A 20,461-nucleotide genomic window follows, 5' to 3' on the forward strand; every position below is an offset into this window, starting at 1 on the left:
GAGATTTCTAATTTTAAGTCTGAAGGCCTTTGGCACAAGAGCAAATAAAGCCAGAGCATGCAGGAGGAAGCAGGTATATCTATTAGGAACTCACAAGTGAATGCATTTCTATTCATGAAAACCTCTTGTCAGAAATCCCTTCCTCTCAGAGTGTGTGTTTATATGCACAGAATAATTCAGATAGTGGCTCATACCCCGATTAAGGTCATACTCAGTATTAGCTGTTTATATGCATCCTCATATCCCGAACGAGAATAACCCCCTATACATAAATTGGCAGAATATTTCAAAAACTCCTGAGGAGAAAGAACTCACAAAGACCAGCAGTAAACAGGATGAGGTTTTTATATTGACATATCATTATTATAATCTTATAATCTTATTATAATCTTTAATAAACAGGATATAAGCTTATCCCGGCTCTTGTAAACGGGATACGATGTTAACGTCTCACCTCAAAAAATACGTACTCGACGAAATACAAATTCAAGCAGTTCAGTCAAACCGCTCATGTGCGGCAGAGGAGGTTTGTTTTCAAAACTGAGACGATTATAGAAGTGATTGAAACATCTCTGGATCAGATCTGAATTTTAAATTTGGTGCTCTCCAGCTGTTTTCCCCTCTCTTAATTTACTAATATTTACATTTGAACCAGCAGCTGGCCGTACAAGAATGAATTAACCTGTGAATGAATCATCATTCATCCTCAGCCCATGAGTGCTGGAGCAGTGGAATTTACATAAATCCCACAGTAATTTTGGAATAATTTTGATCTAAACAGCAAAAGGGCTGAATAATCAACAAGTAATGAGAAGTAAAATTGGTCATCTGTTCACATCTTTCACTATCAGCTTCATCAATAGGCATGGCTGCTCCTATTCATTCCAAACAATCATCTTTAGAGGTCAGTTCCTCTGCTATCAAGTTAATTTTACCAGAAGCATGAATGTTTCAGCACATATCACTCATCACTCTTGAGAGAGAAAGGCCAAATAGCAGGCTTATTAATTTATTCATGTGAATCATCCCTTTCTTCGCTGCCATAAATGCAAATTCAGTCATGATTAGGTTTCTAATTTTCATTTCGTGGGATAATCAGACTTCAAAAAAAAAAAAAATCATTTTAGGGCTAATCTGATTTCAGTAACGATATTAATTTATTGGTAATTTAAAATACATTTGTCCATTAAAAAAAAAAATCTAGATATTCCAGTTAAGCCTGAACAGTCAAAGTGAATAAAATTGTGAAGAAATTGTATTCAGGGGAAATGTCAAAACATTAGAAGACATTTAAACATGATGGGGTTGTCTATTAAACATGGGAAACCCTAACAAGACAATATGGTAAAAATATTGATTTACTTCCATCTAGTTTGATGTTTAATTCTAGTTTTATCTAATGTACTCCTTGAGCACAAGAAGAATAGCATTATAAAGTACCTCTTCTCACTCTCAGATTGTTTATTTTTTAATGATATGCACAGCATCCATAATGCATATTACACACAACATCCTCGAAACGTTGCTCACTTAACTATTATTAAAACTGCAAAAGATGTCGCTGTCTTGCAAGTCACAGAAGAGCAATGTGTACATAAAACAGTGTTGACAAAGCAATGTTACCACAGCAAGGTCTATACTACACTATATACTATAGTATAGTATTATACTGTGCACACTACTACTGCATTTTGTGGTATAAATTATATATGGCTCATGTCCCTTACAGCTCTGGTAGAAATGTTTCCATTTATTTCAGAGCCAGCAGTGGTTTCAAACTATGGCCAGAATAGAATCAGATGAAGCATGAAAGAAAAACAAAGAAAAGAAAAAATAAACTTCAATTCCCAAAGTATTCAGCACACTGGTTTAAAAGGGGAATCTGTCTACTGGGCTGTAAATATTCCAGAGAAAACGGACATCTCTCCACTATCAGAGAGCAAAAGCCCAACAACACTTGTGGTGTGCCAAGCTTCAATATCATCCCACTTTTTCATTACTCATGCTGTATGTGGCTCTTTTATGCATTAGCTTTTCCCTTTATAAGCTCTTAATGAGAGAATGATTACATATTTCTACATGGCTGGCAGTGCAAATTATTAGCATAAGCACCATTGGTAAATGACTTTCTCTAACAAAAACAAATACCGCACCGACTCTGTAGAACAAACACTGCGGGGCAAACAATAACTTCCCAGAAAACACAGCATTGTGCTCTTGAGGAATACCGCACTGATGGTTCTTGCATAGGTTTACATATTACTCATTCACTGCTGTACATTGTTAACTTTGTAGGGATCAAATCAACCTGCAAAGGGAACTTACATTATGTTGTACCTGTGTTTTCAGTGCTGAAGCCTCTCTGATGCCTCAAGAGTGCCACCTTCTGATGAATGTTTTCACCAACAACTGAGCCTTCTCTTGTTGTTCAGACTCCTCACCATTGCTGATCAAATATACAGTTGACACTTCTGTGAATTTCAAAAGAACATCTGAACTGACGAAAGTAGCAATCACTTGTGATTCAGGATGTGTAAATTAGGGGAAACACATTAGAAAAACAAAATGGAAGACTACAATCATTTCATCGGCTTTCGGTACGCTCTAGCGAGGAAATACAGCTCAGCCGAATCCTTCCTGCTGGCTTTTGGCTTCAAAGTCCTAACGCTGCTGAACACGCGGGACAGCCTCTCCTGGAGTGTGTGAGCGAGGCTCCCGTCCCAGTATTTACACACCAGAGAGCCGCCGGGCCGCAAAATCTTCTCAGCAAAGTCTATGAGAGTCAAACACGAGGTGATGAGCTTCTCGTGGTCCATCTCCCTGAAGCCGCTGGCGTTGGGCGCCATGTCGCTCAGGATGACGTGGGCCCGGGCGCCGGGGAGGAGCTCCAGCAGCCTGGCGTGTGTGGCGGGGTCAGTGATGTCATGACTGGATAGGAAGTGGGCGCCGTCCAGAGGTGCGATGTTGAGGAGGTCGACGCCGACGACTGTGCCACGGGGCGATTCTGTGTCTAGGATGGAAGGAAACATTTCCATGGTATTTTATAACTAGATTTTCATGTCATCAAAATGCTTGCCATGCTTCCTTTAACTAATTAAGTTGTAGGCTAATTTATAAGGGTAAAAGAATGATGCATTTTGAATTTATTAGCCCATAGATCCCTTACAAAACTTTACTGTGGTAGGACTTGGAAGCGTTCTTGTGGTATTTATATTATACTTGGTTTAGGTACATACAAAAAATGCCATAAAGTACCGTATAAGTATCATATAATATACCATACCAGAACCACAGGAGTAGCAAAATTTTAAATATGCCTGGAGATAATCAGTCCTCCCCTGTCCTACAACTAAATCCTGCCACAGCTTTTTCTGCTATATCCCCCTAGTCTGACACTCTTGTTTCTTTCCTACTTTCTAAATAAAGGAAAAGAAAACACTCTAAAAAGGTGAGCTGACTTCCCACTCTCCTTCAACAGACATCCTGTGGCGGGGGTCTCAATGTGCCACGGAGGGCCGAGAGTCTGCAGGTTTTCCTTCTAACCAAAGACTACAGCAGGTGATTTCACTGATTAGCACGTCTTCAGCCAGAGAGGAGAAACTAATCTATGAAATCACCTGGTGTCATGATTGGTTGGAACGAAAACCTGCAGAGTCTCGGCCCTCCATGGTCCTCGGTCCACGTGGTTTGAGCCCCCCCCCCCCCCGTCCTATGGTGAATTGTCTCAGCGAAAGCTTGAAAATATGTTTTGAAAGGTTGGATTAGTACTCATGTTTTAGGTTCTGTACGTGGTCATAAGAAAGTTTTGCACACTTGAAATATAAAACGTCTGTTTGTAACTGCAGTTTGAATACTTGTGAAACATTTTTGAACGCTTGTAGCTGTTAATGTTTGCATTTCTAGTCTAATGAAATCACGAGACTTTTACAAATTTTCAACTTTTCAAAACTTAGCTTCAAGCTGTCAAACTGTGGCAGTAAAATCACTCCATAATTGTCCCCAAAACCCCCACAACATTCACAGCACCATAACAATACCACAGCCTATGTAGCCTATCACAGGAACAACATGACTACTGCAGGGATTCTTTATGGTAAAGTATGGCTGGGCAATAATTAAAAATGATCGTTATCGTCTTTCATTAGAATCATATCGTGATGAAACGATACAGTAATCATGATACACAATTATGTCGTCTAAATTAATGATAAAAAGCAAATACTAATTAAAATCTCTCACGGAACGAGAATCAAATTACTAAATCAAAATTGAGTTTTATCGTACTTTATATCGTCATACATTTTGATGCAATGATTTTGCATATCCTACCAATATCAATATAACTTCTTATGATGATGTTGACATTAACTAAAGTATATAAAGTAGATACCACAGCTTCTGTAGTACTTGCACAGGAACATGTTACTGTATCATAGGAGTGATTTTGATTTTTCCTCCACCCACCTGTCCCAGCTGAGTTGACCCTCTGCACCGCTATCTGGCTCCAGGCTCCGGGCGCAGCGCCGCAGTCCACCACGCTGTATCCGGGCTGTAAAATCTTGAACTTGTCATCTATCTCCAGCAGCTTGAAGGCGCTTCTGCACCGGAAATTGTGGACACGAGACGCTTTGACGAAAGGGTCGTTCAGCTGCCGCACGAGCCAGCGCTGGTCCGCCGCCGTTTTACCTTTCAGGTTGTGTGGAGTCTTTTTCATGAGACACAACGAGGAATGTAGACATCTCTTATGTAGCGAGAGACACAACATTGTTTACAGTGAGCAGGCATCCATGCAGACTGCGGCCCACTGCGCTTGCGTACTAGTAGTACAACTTTCCATTGGTCGAGAGTCGAGAAGGGACACTGTGTAATCCCTATACTTCCCCTTACTGCAAAGCAATGAGATAAATAGTTCCTACTGGTTCACTTTTGGATTTTTACATGTTAGTATTATATTACTGGCTTTCTATGACTTGGACAAAATGTATTATTTTTCCTCCGTGGGCTCAAAAATGAAAATCACTTATTGTGGCCTTTCTTTTTTTTTTTTAAACATAATGCATATATAATGCTATTATTGGTGATCAACAAAAGCCCATTATAATACAATCAAAAAATCACATATAGGCTATTTTCAGTTTTTTTAATTAAAATGTAAACATCTTTTACGATCTTGTGATACTGGCCTTTTATATATGAATGGCTTCCATTTGACCATAAAGTACAGAAGTAAGTATGGGCCTACTTTCTTAAATGCTTACTACGTAGCCTATTTATATTATAGCTTATTGCGAGACACAATAAGCAAACAGTTTTGAATACAATACAATTATGTTTCTGAGGATCTTTATTGCATTGTAGCGTTATTTTTTGTTGCAGCAAAGGTGGAAAAGTATCATTTATGAAAAGGGGAAATTTAAAGTACAGCGTATTGATTCCAAAATGCAAAGTACAGCACAGTAATGCAAGTGCAAACAAGTGCAAGTGCTGTATATTTAATGTACGTGCAAATTGTCTTCTTCACTCCATTTAACAAATTAACACTCTATGACAAACTACGAACTCCAGTCACTTAAATCAGTTTGACACTACACTACCAGAAATCCGATGTTTACTATGAGTTTACATCATAAAGATTTATCTCAACCGAAAAATGGGGATAAAATCTATTCCGCAAAAAAAAAAAAAAAACGGTGTGTAAAGTGAGTTACAGGCTGATAGCGTTAGTTGTATGAGAACCCTAAACTCTCTCTGGTTTCTAGTCGAGCACATTTCAAGGTAACGCATTTCCACTGCTCTTTCAAAATAAGGCTCGAAATCATGATTTCACTTCCCTGTAACATCATGTTAGCTCATAACGTGACGACATGAGGCTGTAGTACTGTACGCGGGAACCATTCATAACGAAAGTCTCTTCCACTGATTTCTGATAATACATCTTTCCACGGCCAGTTTTTCAGTGTCAGTCTGTAACAGCATCAGTTTTTTTGGCCTTTTGAAAAACTCACCGGGCATAAAGTGAATAGGTAAGGATGTTAATGCAGTGTTGAGCATAGCAAATAGCAGCTTATTTCTAACATTAGTTACAATCAGAGGTGGGGACTCGAGTCACATGACTTGAACTCGACTCAGACTCGAGTCACAATTTTAATTGCTTGAGACTTGACTTGATGCACGACTTGACTTTGACTTGTACTTTGAGGACTTGAAAATGTTTCTAAAGTCTTGTTTGTGTAAATTCCTTGGATTGAAAGTGAAGAGATTTGTTCCACCAGACGACTAAATTTGTTCAAACTGATTATAGAAATCAAACTCATGATGTACTTACCAAGTTTTTATACTATTAAAATGATATTGTATTGAAAAGTCCTGGATATTTTGTTTTCTTTAAGATATTAAATTGATACTGGACTCTTGAGTTGTTATGACTTGACTCGGTGTTCTACTTTGGACTTGAGACAGATTTGGGACTCGAGGAAAGCTGACTTGGTCACACCTCTGGTTACAGTGTATTTATGTAGCTTTCATCACCCCCCCCCCCCCCCCCCCCCCCCCCCCCCCCAGACAGGTGAGATGTTGACCTCTAAGCTGCTGACCCTGGTGCTGGTGGTCCGGCCGGGGAGAGTGCTGCTGGGCATGAAGAAGAGAGGCTTTGGAGCGGGGAAGTGGAACGGCTTCGGGGGCAAAGTTGAACCCGGAGAAACCATCGAAGCTGCTGCAAGGAGGTAGGTTCATCTCACCAAGGAGTTATGTCAAAGGCCCCACAATCCTGAGCCTGTTCCTATCGTTTCCATGAAGCACACAGTTAGTGTTTTATGTTCTGTGAGCCACGGTGATGATCGCCTTGCTCTTGAGACCCTGTTGAGACGCTACATGAATGTGAAGCCAATGAACAAAGCAGTAGATTAGGGTCAGTATGATTCCTATTATGGGTTTACAGGTGACACTTGTTGAACCTGTATTTTCATTCTCAGAGAACTGCAAGAAGAAAGCGGTCTCACAGTGGATGATCTTGAGAAGACTGGGAATATAAAGTTTGAATTTGTCGGAGAAACAGAGCTGCTCGATGTCCATATTTTCAGAGCCGACACTTTCAATGGAGAACCAACAGAATCAGAGGGTACGATTTCCACTGGAACTACCAAGACCATGCAAGCTGGTTGAGGAGCATATTGACATCGTGAAGTGTTTTTTTTTTTTCAGATGTCATGTTCATCTGTCTCCTTACATAGACACATGTGTTTCCACCTTGTTTTTAGCCCATTTACATTCCCATGCCCTATTTTAGTATTAGGATTGTGCTTACTTTGTGGCTCTCATTGACATAACAGTTTAATGATGCATCCAAAACAAAGTCAGTCTTTGGTTTATGTCTATCAAGGTATTCCACCATTGAAAAGGTTTTGTTGTCACCACTGTCCAGCACGGTGGCCCATTTGTGATCTACAATGGAAAAGACTTGGGTGGAGGAGGCAGCTTGCACCACATATATATATATATATACACAGAAATATTTAAACTGGCCCTATATCAGTACCATGGGGTATTTATGCTCAATTCCCGAGCGAAGGTTGATGGAAGCGTCAATTGCTACCATGATAGATCAGTTTTTGATGCACTTTGGAGACACTAGGACAATTTCAGCTCAGGGTTTCTGACAAGGCAATAAAGAAGAAACCTAAGTGGGTGGGTGTAAATATAAAATTGTTCCCTGCCACTGAAAAGGTGGAAAAACATTCAATAATGCTGCAAAGTGTATTTCACTTTTTGGTTCCTTGAACTTCGCTTTTACATTATCCATTGGTTATTTCAGATTGCATGGCAGTTATAATTTTGAGTATTGTTTATAGTTACCAATTCCAAAGCAGAATAGACCATATTGTTCCTGCTGAGCACACTGATTGAAACACTTACCTGGGAACTTGATAACTGTTGCTTTGCACAGACATGACTATGAGTAGAGAGAGCAGATTACTGGAGTCTGAGGGAACAGTAGTGGAGGTAAAGAAGCTCCACATTTGCCCTTGCAACTGTCAGAAAGTACAAACCTTGAAGGGCCTTTAAAATACACCCAGGAAAGAAGAGGTGCTTGACAGAGGGAATGCAGAGACCCTGCATTGATCAGTACTTCTCAAAAAGTCAGTCAGGTCAATTGGGTGAAGTCCAGACAGGTAGAAACCGCAGCTCACTGAGGAGGCAGAGATTAGCACTGAAACACAGAGACTGCAGGGCGGAGAGGTCGAGCAGTCAAGGGAGGAAAAGATCACTGGGCAGAAAGTTCAAGTGAAATGGACTGAAGCTAGTGGAAAGAGAGAATGGGGAATCTGACAGACTACAGCTAAGAATAAACTTGATAGAATGGGGGAGAGTATCTGAGACTGCTAAATCGAAAGGCTTGGAGTTTACAAAAAAGAGAGAAGGCCTCTGAGCCAAAGAAGTCAAGGCAAATTATTAACTTCAGAAATCACAAATTTTCAACTATAGTGTCTATATTTTTCAGTACAAAAGTAATACATCAAATGTTTGATTTTACTCCCATCCATAGCAAAGGATATCAAAGTTACATCAATTGTGACATTCTGTAGTTCAAGTTACAAGTTTAACACAGTAAATATCAAGGTTAAATGTAAATCATGCAGTCTTTCTTTATTGAGGAAAATGATGCCAAAGTTGAAAAGGGTATAGCTTGTTTTGTTCTTCGAGAAGGATGAGATTTCATCCAGGAGTGATGTATTTATAGTTCTCCAGTGTCTGTGATCTTTTGTGTTGTGCATTTCCTACCAAAGAATGACGACATGCATCCAGAAGCATAAAAAACAAGCCATGTCCTTTTCAGCATCAGCATCATTTTTCTCAATAAAGAGATATAATTTCTATGTAACCTATATATGTCCTTTGAGATTGTCACTAAACTAAAATGGAAATGTATGTTAAGAAAGAACATCATCTCTGTTTCTACGGAACATTATATAAGCTCAAAAGGAAATAAATGATTTATTAGTATAGAGAAAAGGACACCATTACATTTGCATTGGTGGATTTATCTTGAGATTAATAAGGATTTCTGTCAGTGGAATATGTTTTCCCTCAATTGGATTTCTATATATAGTGGAAGGTAATACAAGTTTGAATTACATATATAATAATACAAACTAATGAACTGGACAATGACCTAGGTGGTTCAGAAGTAGCAGAAAAAATGATGGAGATGGGTGACAAACTATGATCCTGGCATTTTCCTTTAAGATGTTAATGCAGATGATGAAGGTTCGGTAGGTTCACTAATTATTTTCTCTTGTTTTCTAGAGATGATGCCTCAGTGGTTTGAATGTGACAAAATACCTTTCAGTCAAATGTGGGCTGATGACATCCTGTGGTTTCCACTGCTGCTTCAGAAGAAGAAATTCGTGGGATACTTCAAGTTCCAGGGTCACGACGTGATCCTCAGCCACAAGCTGGAGGAGGTGGAGCAGCTCTGAGACACTTAGTGACGTCACTCATGACGGGACAGAAAACACAGTCAGTCCTCCAAGTTCCTTCTTTACATGCGGTTCAATGTTCCTCATTCAGTGTCATTAGTGGGAAGAAATGGAAAAACCCTGAAGACTTTGCAGAACTGTGTTTACATGTAAAATGACAAGGAATTGAGAATGACAATTTTTTTTTTTTTTTTTTTTCAGTCAATAGTCTGCAGAAAAAGTGACTGTCAACATTTTTTTAACTTAATTTTATATATTCATTTATATGTTAAAAAAGTCAAGGCAGCAGTACACTGAAATATACTGTATGTTTATTCTGTCATTTTATTTTTCACGATAACTGATGTAATGCGCAAATCAGCAAGGATTTTTTTATTTTTTTTACCATATTTACAATATCTACAGTAACAATTTCATTGGATTTCATATTGTATCTGTGCACATTCAATTAACTTGATTCCAAATAAATTTTTGCCAAAACAAATGTGTTATATATATTACTTACTTTGTCCATAAAATGTTTTGTTGAGAAAGACAATATTGTGACAAGACAATATTGTGACAATACATATTCTGCTTTGCATCTGAGCATCATGCATTCAAAAACAATCAGGTTCAAAGTCCTCAAGATGACATCAATCAATGACAATTTGTGAGGTAATGTATAAAATATGTTAGCTTTCATATTTGGCAAACTGTCCCTTTGATATTTAGAAAAATATATAATGTTCTGTAAATCTATAAAGTATACAGAATGAAATGAGCATCATTGTGTTCATGCCAAATATCTGAGAAGCATCAATAAAGACAATAAATCACCTTGAACTGCATCATCACCAATCAGGGAAACCTAAAATCAGGGTTCCAGCACAGGTCTGGAAATGTATGGAAAAGGAATTTGGTAATATCCAGGACTTGAGAAGTTTGGAAATCACACAAAAAGGTATGGAAAAATATTGTACTGTCCCGATATACTGTGGCAGGACGACTATCAGCATAAATCCTACTCTTCAAATCAAATCAAGAAATTAAAGTTTTGAAAAAGTATGGAAGTTTGAAATTGAAACTGTGTAGCAACCCTGTTACATGAACCCTGGTATTGCACTAATGCATATTTAAGTGGCATTATATCATGTCTCTTTGGTATGTAAATCAATAGATAATAGTGTTATTAGTGCCATAAACCATGCCACTAGTGCCAGAGCTTATCATTTTTATCAATGATTCTTCAACTCCTGCCCTTTGTAGTATTCTACAGTATGAGTTTAGGCTATTATGTCTATTTTGTTCCCTACAAACAATTTAACCAGATAAGGCAAAAATATTTCTATGCATGAATGTAAATAATGAAAATTACCAAAGTTATAATAGAGTAATAGCACAGTTGTTCCCCACAAAGAATATCAAGTATGCCACTAAACTTCCTTATGATCTAAAATCTGTATCAAAAATATATTGGTCCACAGTTATTCAAAAGCAAAACCCAAATACCTTCATGACTAGGGATTTAAAAAAATCCATCCCTTAATAAAGCAAAACCTTCTGTCCCTCTGTGTCAGCATTTCGCAACTATCTTAGTGTGTTTAAGTTCTTACAAGTGAGTTAGAAACACTTCTGGTTCCAGAAATGAGTTGAATGCATGAACATGCCGTCGTCCTCCACTTCTACGGAAAAGTCCCTTATCATAATAACAACTTCGAGGGATTTCCTTCCTTGCCGGTAGTATTGGCAGTTTTCTAGGTGGATTCTGAAAAGGACATTATCCTCACCGAGAAGGACATGATGCGACAGATTTATGAGCGCAGTCTTCCTTTGAGCACCATCTCTTCCATTTAGTGTGGTGATCAAACCCAGTGAAGCAAAACAGCGAGAAGTTAAGCGTCATATACGGCAGACCACTCGCATAAAAACATCCTCTTACCGAAGGCAAGGTATATGGTGTGAGAGAACAGTTTGAGGCACTTTTTTTGTGCATTCTACATCTTCCCGTAGTTCACAGACCAAGACACTTGTCAGTTTGTGATCCTCATCAACAGCGGAGGGAAAACAGTTTCTCTCTTGCACCCCATGTAGGTATGTTTGAGTTTTTTAGAAGGGGGGTTGCATCCCATTATTGCCACCAAAGAGACATCCGAGCTTTGGCTGGAGATCGTTCCACACCGCACCCATCTGGACAAAGAGCAAAAAGGCCAGTTACTTCTCTTCATAAAGAAATCCATAAACAACAGCACATTATAATGACTCCAACAATATTATGCTTAGTGGTATGCAGCTAATTATTCACAGCCCTTTGATATGAAAAAGAGTAACACGATTAATAAAATTCCAAATCCCCATAAATCTCTCTAAAATGTTGGCACATGGGAATTTTTGGCCGAAACTTTGATTCAGGTATCTAAGCCAAGAAATAGGGACTGTGTGCTTTATTTGATGTAAAAAATAGGCAACGGTATCGGAGCAATTCACTTAAAAAGAGTTGTGTTCATATGAAATGTAAGCCAACTCGAATCCTGGATGAGAAGTTTATCTTTCCACTGATGCCAACCACGGTTATTGGTTCTTTTGTTGGATTTCAAAAGTAAATTTAAAATTGATTTGATCCTCCCCCACAGTGCCGAGTCGTACTGTGTTGAGGAACAGAGGGTTCTGTAGCAAACGTATTATATTTATTTTAGTCTCACCTCTCGGTGTCCTTGGACCTGGGAGTTAACAAAAGCCCCCAGAATATGGGATGTGATAGGGAGGTAGGTGAAGATAAGCTGCGTCTCTTGATGAAGGCAGAACAGAGAAAAGTAGTTCCGCAATTCCATGGTCTGAATTGCATTTTCTTGCTATTAATGGAAGAAATAAAAAATACAATGTTAAACTGTCAACACTGATCATATGATAATACCCAGAACTGAACAGTGATTGAATAATGATGTTACCAGAGCTAAGATGGGGCGGATAAAGCTCTGCTAATATTACCATAACATGTTGACACCCACAAAATAATTTAATTACGTGTTAATTGGATCTGGATTTGACTCACAATTGAACTATTGTTAAGTCCTGTCCACCTCAATTACTACTGCTAATGCCAAGTAGCAAAACAGTGGGGTCTGTCATTGATAAAGACGCCCCACAAAAGCTGACATTATGCCATGGATGGGTATGTTTAAAATTTTAAGTTAAGGACTTCGTGGACATGCTGAAATCAGAAGCAGGGGAGCATCGCTCTCAACACCAGAGGGAAAGAAGGTACAAATGTGTCCTTGAGCTATTCTGGAGAGGCAGGAAGAGGTGCATCTGTCAGTTTTTACCCTAATGCTCATTATAATACAGCACAGCTAACATTAGTGGACTTAACGTTATGCAGTGTTGGCACATAGTTGTGAAACAATTACTTTTCTTGCTCATCAGTGCTGAAATCTTGGGAAATGTTACTGGGATGGACATCAATGGACTAATGTGAAAACGTATACACACATACAGTATATACATATACAGTGTGTGTATATATATATATACACACACACACGCCATTTTTTCTAGTTTTTATTGCCTCAAGGCCTGAAAATGAAAAACCTATTAAATCAGACTTTAAGACCTTTTCACCTTTCATTTCGATATAATAACGTGAAATGTCAGGGTAAAAACACAAGGCTACTCGTTTCTGACAGTGTATGAAATATGGAAAACTAAAACACCTTGGTGACTATCTCCAAATAAATGTGCAACAATATCCAAATGAAAGTGAAAAACATCTGACTATAAGAAATTTGCATCTTTCTAGCCTCTCAGAATATCTCACATCATTATTGTATATACCCAGTGTCGTTTCACCATTTTTTCACTCTCACTTATATATACATTATACACATATAAGTCTATGGAGTAGAAACATTAACTTGTCCAAGGGTTACTATCGGGTTACAAGGTACAAAGGTTACTGTCGTATACTAGCATCACCCCAATTTAACATTTTATTTATCCATACTTCTCCTAGTGCTGACTATTTTGTTAAAATCCAACAACCAAAACCTAATGTTACCTAATAAGAAGCATCCTGACCTGGAACATAAAACACACACTGACAGAGAGGGAAGGAGGGAAAGGGAAGGAGCACCTGAACAATGCGCGACTCGAGCTGCTCCACAGACGCCTGCTCTTTGGGCTGCACAGTGGCGCTCATCATCTGCCTCTTCATCACGCTGTACTTCTGCAGAGCTCTCTGATGCTCGTGGAGTACGCCCTTCTCATGCCGCTCGCACAGATCCTAGGCAGCACCACACAGAGAGAGCTTCACATTTACTGCAAAATCGCATGGTGAAATACTGCTGTAATACCTAATAGCTGAGGGGGATGACATGACCCTTGTTGAAATTGCTAACGGTAAATTTTAGAGTTGAAGCAAGGTAAAGTGACGATACACCAGCCCACCAGTCCCCTTGTTAAATCTGAACATCCCACCCACTGCTAACAGCTACATTTCAGAGTCAAACAGGCTTGTCAGATCGTCGGGGTCTGGACAACATGTAGGTACGCTGTTATGAAAATGGTTCAATTAGGAATGAATGATGGTATATATAATATCTACTGGGAAAATTGTTAATATTCAACAAGGGGAAGTGGTGAACAAGTCAATTCCTGTTTATAGTAGAAGGGGCTTTCAAACATAGGGAATCCTGTCTCCTTTCATTCTCCCTTTAATCGCACTCTGACAATATCCAGCGGCTATTTTGAATTCAGTTACCACCTGGAACTGAAACTAGCCATGGTTAAGTCACTGTAAAGCCATGCAGCCTGCCTTATTATGTCTGTCTAGCTCAAAACAACAGCTTGATCTTATTGCCCTGATGGATGAAACTATGTTTGCACTCCACCGTGCATTGAGCATCCCATGTGTTTCCCATTCCCATGTGTTTTACTGTATGTGTTGAGGTGACAAATATTTTTCCCACATCAAAACACCTGTCAAAAAAGGCTTGGGACCCCTGGAGGTGGGCTTTACATCTTTGACGCATTCATGTGATAGTTTAAAAGAAGTTAAATGAGCACAGCAAATATCACTAGTAAAACCGACTCACTCTGTATGATTGTAGCAAATCCAGGAAAAGATTCAGTTTTTCCACCACATCATCCTCTTCCCTTCTGCCCTAAGGATATTGGCAAAAATTACATTTAGTTCCCAGAGCCAGTTTTAAGAAAGGCTCATAAAGCAGGTGGCAGGTATAACGGACTGCAGGCTGTACCTGTTGAGCAGCTTTGTCAGACAGCACAGCAAACTCCACAGACAGACCTTTCAGAGACTGACGCAGAGCTCCCCAGGTGCTTCGTGAAGAGGCCAAGGAGGGGATGGACGTAGCATCTGAACCCAGCGTACTGCAACGACCCGTGTTATTAAGAGGAACAGAATTTAATATTGTAGTGCTTTAGCTGCCAAACTAATTTCAAGTAAGCAACCGTGAAGAGAAAAAGAAAAGAACAACGGTGTGCTGGAGACACAATAAAACACCAAAGATTAGAGGTCTTATGAAGAAAACTTTGTCCAAAAAGACTCTGGATACTGTAGAAAGATTTTAGGTTTATACCCCAAAATAATGAAATACCTGAGCTCTCTCCCAAACATGAGGAGATCAGTCGCGTTCTCCTTAGAGCGCTCCGCCATTTTCTCAGCCCTGTCCCGCAGCTTGTGGAAGCTGTTGTGGATGTTTCTAATCAGATCCCTGCTCGTCGAGAACTGGGCCTGAATGTCAGCGGGGAGATATTCCTGCAAAAACAGATGCGGCAGAACCGTGATGTTTTGTGACGTGAACATCTAAAATGCAAAAAGTAGATTCGGATTTTTCCATCACACATAACGTGACAAACCTTTGCCTGGGTTGCAATTCTGTTGGTCATGAACTCATCACCCATTTTCTTGCAAGCATCACGCAGTTTAGCCTGAACATCCTGTTTGGACAGCGGGGTGGGGGTAGGGGGAGTGGGCAGAGATAATGAGTAACCGGGACAGGATGCATTTCATTGTCAGTCATGATGATAATGCTTATTGTGCAATAGCCCAGGCCACAGGGCTAGGCAGCGAGTTGAGGAGGGCCACATACGGAGCCATTGAAGGTTAGGAAGGTCTTGACCAGCTCGTCCTCGGAGAAGAAGGGGTGCCGCGCCACCAAATTAATGAATCTGCCGAGAGCGCGCCGCCGTCCCTCAATGAACTCCCGCTCAGAGACGGAGGTCAGGACTGTGGACAGACACCAGAGCAAAACAAAGACCTCCTGAATTATTTTGTGGCAAGTGGAAAGTCCAGTGTCACACAGCATTTTATACTGCAGCTAGTAGGGAATAAGTGTGCCGTGAGAATAATACACTCAGCCGGGGGGGGGGGGGGGGGGGGGGGGGGGGGGGGGGGGGGGGGGTTTAAGTCAACTTATATGATGCAGTAAGCCTTTAATAGATAGACATAAAAACATTTTATTGCATGGTGTATTATTTTCCTCCACTGCTTTAGAATGGAGTTAGACACGCAATCAGAAATCCTCCTGACAGCACTGACATCCTATTCATCAATCCCAAGTCATTGTGAATTGAACAATGTTCATTTTTTCGCATCACTGGTTTCCTTGTTTGTTTCAGGCAACAACTTTGACGATTGGCAATGACTTGTGTTTGAATCAATGCGCCCCGCAGGAACAACAGTTTGCATTATAATTGACAGCTATAAACATTCAACAGACATTCTGTATCAAGCAAACACCGCTCAGCTAGTCCATGCTCACATGACTGAGCATCACAGGACTTTTCATTACAGGGATATAAACACAAATCATACCAACAAAGCTACGTATTATGAAATTCCCCTGTAGATAATAATGGATGCAAAATAGAGCTCTGATGAAGCAAATGCAGCAAAAAATGAATACACTGGTTCTTTTCTTGACATCGGGGTTCAGACAGAGTGCCGTACCTCCTTTTAACATTCTTTTAGGTGGCAACGCCGGCACCATTCTGTAGGCGAATCTCTGCAGCAAGAGCTCATGGAAGACATCAAAATCACTATATCGCCGGTATACTGATATCTTGAAATGCTGGAAAACAGCAAGAAAAAAGAAAAAAAAAATCAGACAATGGGCGAGTATATGTGGGACAAAGCTTTCTGCTGTGAATTTAGTTCGGGTCTGACAATAGAAGGGTTCAGATCAGGGCCTGGCTTTTCTTCATGCACATTGCAAATGTTTACTTGACAACCAGCTCTGTTCTGCCAGGAGCCCCAGAGTAAATCATTCAATGCCTGTCTACATGTACATTTATTTTTGAACTTTCTGCAACAGTCAATACAGGCTAGCTGTTTCTCAAAACCAATTACATGCACAGATTATTGAGAAATCACAAGTTAATTGAGAAGAATCGAACCAGCAAGAACAAATTTCAGTTTTTTGAAGCTATGATTCCCTGCTCCCCCTCCTTCATTATTGTATTCTATCAAATGGTGCTCATAACACCAAGGTATTTTATTGTAATGAGGGAAAGATAAATATGAAAAATCGTTTATACCATATTTTGAGCTTTTCTTGCCGTAATTAACAGAATTTAACACGCCATGGCTATTCTAACTAAGTAACCACATTAGTTTAATATATTGTAGGTTTCATTGGATGCCTTGCCTGGCTGGTGACCTGGTACTCCACATGTTTGAGGAACAGGCCCTTCTTCTCAGGTATGAGCTCCACCTGGACGGTGTCCCTGGCCAGCAGCTTGTCCACGGTCTGGGACATGGTCAGCACGTCTTCCTGAGCTGGCTGCATCCTCAACGAGCTCAAGTCCTTCGGCTCCCCCAGCTGGGGCTTTGGTAACTCTATCAAGCACAGACCCACCACCAACCTCTAATATTTGTTTTTCGTGATGAAATCAATACATCTGAGATGAAATGAAGCAATTTCCCCAACTGTGGAATTCCTGTGTTGAAATCACTTCTCTGTATCCACCAGATTACATTTCCCACCCTAACACAATTGTCTCTGGCAAACACAGTATTGTATGTTATTCATGTGATCGCCTATTCACCACTTCTTGCACATTCCAAGGAAGTCATGAATAGAATGTAATGTACTGCAACAAATGCGGAAACTGGCTCTCGCACACAGATGAGGAAATGTGACACATCAGTTTCAGGGTAGCACGCAGTCAGCTGCCATATTGGCAGCACCTGAAATAACAGACAGGGCCTTAAATAATCACAGAAGTTTGGAAACGGAGCTAACTCAGGACTGTATAATGGCTACCTCTATGAAAACCATAAAACTCCTCCCTATCATCTTCTCCACTATGGTACGAGTGGAAGAAGGCCATACTTATACATGGCCAAAGCTTCACTCGAAAAAAAATTGAGTTAGTCTCTTTTTGTGAAAGAGACAAAACGTGTCGAGTGAAGAAACTGCTCAACAAAAAAAAACCAGAGGATTTTTTGTACAAGTGATTCCAATCTAAATCCTCCCAACAGTCTCACTCATACCTTACAACTGTGTTACAAATATATTTCCTGTTGAACACGATTGGTAGGCCCATCCCTTAAACCACTCCAAACATTATTATAGGTAAAATGTTACAGATGGCTCTTAATAGGAGTGAAAACGTGTTGAATCCATTGTGAACCAATAAAAAAGTGACCCTGGCAAATGCAATAACCACCACAGGGGCAGCTAAAGTTGCCCTTAGACACACTGAAGAGTTACCAAGCTACTCATTAAGCAACTCCTTTACTGCTGTGCTGTCACCTACCTTGTATGCAGTTCTCCAAGAGTTTGGGGCTTGGTTGCTTTCCTTGCTGAGCAAGAGCAATCAACGCGAGCGCTTTATAGAGGGACAACTTGCTTAGAAATCCATCTGTGGAGTCAACTTGCTCAGCAATCTGGGAAGGACAAAGAAGACATAATATGACACAAAGGTCACAGTTTCTCAATCCAAGATCTAAATTCAACTGTGGTTTGCATACCACAATGCAAAAAGTGCTCACTGGACACAACGGCTACAATATGCTAAGAAGTCAGCAAAGAGGGAATCCAACCGAACCGTGAGCCAGCCACCGCCAAAATACTCCACACTATTTACTTCACTTTTTCTTTCACTATTTACTATGACAATATTCTTCACCCAGAGCACTTTGATAAGGCTGCTGTCCTGTAGTATTAGCTTACATTTCAGCATAATCTCATAGCAGTTCTCTTACAACTATGCAAATAAGCAAACAGTAGCTTTTCTAAGACAAATATTTGCAAAGACAAAAATTGTGAAGGGTTGCCAACTTTTCAGTGGCCATGTCTTTTACAGCCTGCTGTACCATTGCTCATAAAAATGCCTACACCAGCCTTGTGCCAAATTCATGCTGGCAGGTTGTTACTACAATATCAATTTTATCCATATTGCATAATATTAACCAAAGCATAAATCTCTCGTCAGTTTCATTTGACCATATGACCATGTTTTATCAGGGATACAGTTGAGGATAAACCGACCTGAACTCAATTTATTCCTTTTGATTTGAAGAATAGAGTTATCCACCTTTTTAGCACGGCATAACATTTTATGATGTAAATTCACAGTGTGCATCATAGTAAAAAGTATCAAACTGATGTAAGTTAGAAAATGATAATTTTTTTTTAGGGGAAAAAAGTAGAAAGTGATGCTTTTCTGAAAACTTAATTCGTTTTTGTTAATACTGGGGGTTGTTTGCCTTATGATGATCACCCAGTGGCGGTCACAGTCTGCCTTACTTCTCATTTTGTTGTATTTTCACACAGTAAGTCACTGCAGGTGTCCACCCCTCACCTGGCCTAGAACAGCCTTGTGGAGGTCGGTCCTTTGGAGCAACCGCTGAAACACCTCAACCTGCACTCGCTCATCTGTCCTGCAGCGGATGGCCTCATATACTTCCCTGTAGTACGGGGGAACTGACCCTGTAAAGAGGAACCACACCTATCAGCAGTGTCACTCTAGTGAAAAACCACCTTGATATCTCTATAATATGCCTATAGGGCCTTACAGCATGTCTGTGGTGCTCAATAGTAGTGACCTTAAGACACTTTGCTGTTTTTTTTAATCTCCTATCATATGACTATAGGATACTGTATATTTTATGGTTACATTGCTATATATATAGTATTCTTCTAAAAATGATTGTAGGATTACTATAGTTCTTTTCATGAGAGGAATATTCTTGAATATTTCTGCCAAATAAAACAGCCGTTCACCATATGCAAATGAAATCCAGAAGCATGCAGCCTCATATCAGTGCAGGTCATCAATTACCTTATCACAGCTTTCCAGTAATGTGAAATTAAGATGTGAAATTAAGATAGGATATTACTATCACAATAGGCCTGCTATTACAATACAAAATAATACATTTTTCAAGTGGCAGGAAAACTGCATCAAAACTTTCAGAAAACTTTTTGACATTTGACATGGTGTTTAACAACGATATACGCTGATAATATTGTTCGTACGGTAAAAACAAAAAGCCTATCTCCTTAACAGGGGAATCAAGGCCAGATCAATCACTGACGGAGGTTGTTAGGATGGAGCTACTTAATTCCGATGTTAAAAGCGCCAAAAAAAAAAGTTTTCAAGGGTTAGTTCATCACATCGCGACATCAGCAGCGAGCAGAGAATTCCCCTTATTTGAGACATCTAATAAAACATTTTAAGCGGACTGACAACAATGCAATACCAAAGTAATTAGGCTAAACTGTGACAAAAGTGTGGTAGGAAGACTGTAAGAAGTTTTCGCACATTACCTTCACTGATCTCTCCTGCCATAGTTCAGATTGTCATGTGAGCACAAGAGCACCTCCATGTGATTTCCTGAAGAAGAAAAAAAACCAAAAAAAAAACAAGGAATTTACTTCTTAAAGTTGTAGTGAGCCTTGGACAAAGTCCAAACCGGTCCAGACCTGGAGTAGAGCAATATAAAACGGTGCTAATGTTAACTGGTATCACTGAATAGTTAC

At 39.7% G+C, this 20,461-nt stretch overlaps 3 protein-coding genes across 3 annotated transcripts; 1 reads left to right on the forward strand and 2 right to left on the reverse strand.

Moving 5' to 3' along the window:
- Nucleotides 1–1,250: 1,250 nt before the first annotated feature.
- mrm2 (mitochondrial rRNA methyltransferase 2) lies at nucleotides 1,251–4,779 on the reverse strand. Its single transcript, XM_071534441.1, has 2 exons — nucleotides 4,465–4,779; nucleotides 1,251–3,010 (listed from the first exon to the last, which is right to left on the reverse strand). Exons 1-2 carry the CDS (start codon nucleotides 4,763–4,765, stop codon nucleotides 2,580–2,582), a joined length of 732 nt encoding a protein of 243 aa, XP_071390542.1. The 5' UTR covers nucleotides 4,766–4,779; the 3' UTR covers nucleotides 1,251–2,579.
- A 1,065-nt stretch (nucleotides 4,780–5,844) lies between these two features.
- nudt1 (nudix (nucleoside diphosphate linked moiety X)-type motif 1) lies at nucleotides 5,845–11,537 on the forward strand. The gene is made up of 4 exons (XM_071534440.1): nucleotides 5,845–6,023; nucleotides 6,562–6,722; nucleotides 6,972–7,117; nucleotides 9,304–11,537. Exons 2-4 carry the CDS (start codon nucleotides 6,571–6,573, stop codon nucleotides 9,474–9,476), a joined length of 471 nt encoding a protein of 156 aa, XP_071390541.1. The 5' UTR covers nucleotides 5,845–6,023; nucleotides 6,562–6,570; the 3' UTR covers nucleotides 9,477–11,537.
- snx8a (sorting nexin 8a) lies at nucleotides 11,508–20,285 on the reverse strand. Its single transcript, XM_071534439.1, has 13 exons — nucleotides 20,249–20,285; nucleotides 19,281–19,408; nucleotides 18,234–18,363; nucleotides 17,120–17,310; nucleotides 16,423–16,543; nucleotides 15,563–15,699; nucleotides 15,330–15,410; nucleotides 15,068–15,228; nucleotides 14,711–14,840; nucleotides 14,546–14,614; nucleotides 13,585–13,734; nucleotides 12,158–12,307; nucleotides 11,508–11,645 (listed from the first exon to the last, which is right to left on the reverse strand). The coding sequence occupies exons 1-13, from the start codon at nucleotides 20,268–20,270 to the stop codon at nucleotides 11,565–11,567; spliced, it is 1,551 nt and encodes a 516-aa protein (XP_071390540.1). The 5' UTR covers nucleotides 20,271–20,285; the 3' UTR covers nucleotides 11,508–11,564.
- Nucleotides 20,286–20,461: the final 176 nt, after the last annotated feature.

Source organism: Centroberyx affinis, unplaced genomic scaffold (genome assembly GCF_046629955.1).
Source record: "Centroberyx affinis isolate AG114_WGS23_722 - 3 ecotype Tasmania unplaced genomic scaffold, CSIRO-AGI_Caff_v1 ptg002543l_1, whole genome shotgun sequence".
Classification (NCBI taxonomy): Eukaryota; Metazoa; Chordata; class Actinopteri; order Beryciformes; family Berycidae; genus Centroberyx; species Centroberyx affinis.

Bases quoted from the DNA above. Each gene is read 5' to 3' on its own strand.
- snx8a (XM_071534439.1), bottom strand. From the start codon at position 20,270: ATGGCAGGAGAGATCAGTGAAG. The intron at 16,544-17,119 runs GCAAGGCATCCA...GCTGTTTTCCAG, and splicing joins AGTACCAGGTCACCAGCCAG to CATTTCAAGATATCAGTATA. The intron at 14,841-15,067 runs GTATTTCATTAT...GGGTCGTTGCAG, and splicing joins ATGTTTGGGAGAGAGCTCAG to TACGCTGGGTTCAGATGCTA.
- mrm2 (XM_071534441.1), bottom strand. From the start codon at position 4,765: ATGTTGTGTCTCTCGCTACATAAGAGATGTCTACATTCCTCGTTGTGT. The intron at 3,011-4,464 runs GTGGGTGGAGGA...CTTCCATCCTAG, and splicing joins GGTCAACTCAGCTGGGACAG to ACACAGAATCGCCCCGTGGC.
- nudt1 (XM_071534440.1), top strand. From the start codon at position 6,571: ATGTTGACCTCTAAGCTGCTGACCCTGGTGCTGGTGGTCCGGCCGGGG. The intron at 6,723-6,971 runs GTAGGTTCATCT...TTTCATTCTCAG, and splicing joins ATCGAAGCTGCTGCAAGGAG to AGAACTGCAAGAAGAAAGCG. The intron at 7,118-9,303 runs GTACGATTTCCA...CTTGTTTTCTAG, and splicing joins AGAACCAACAGAATCAGAGG to AGATGATGCCTCAGTGGTTT.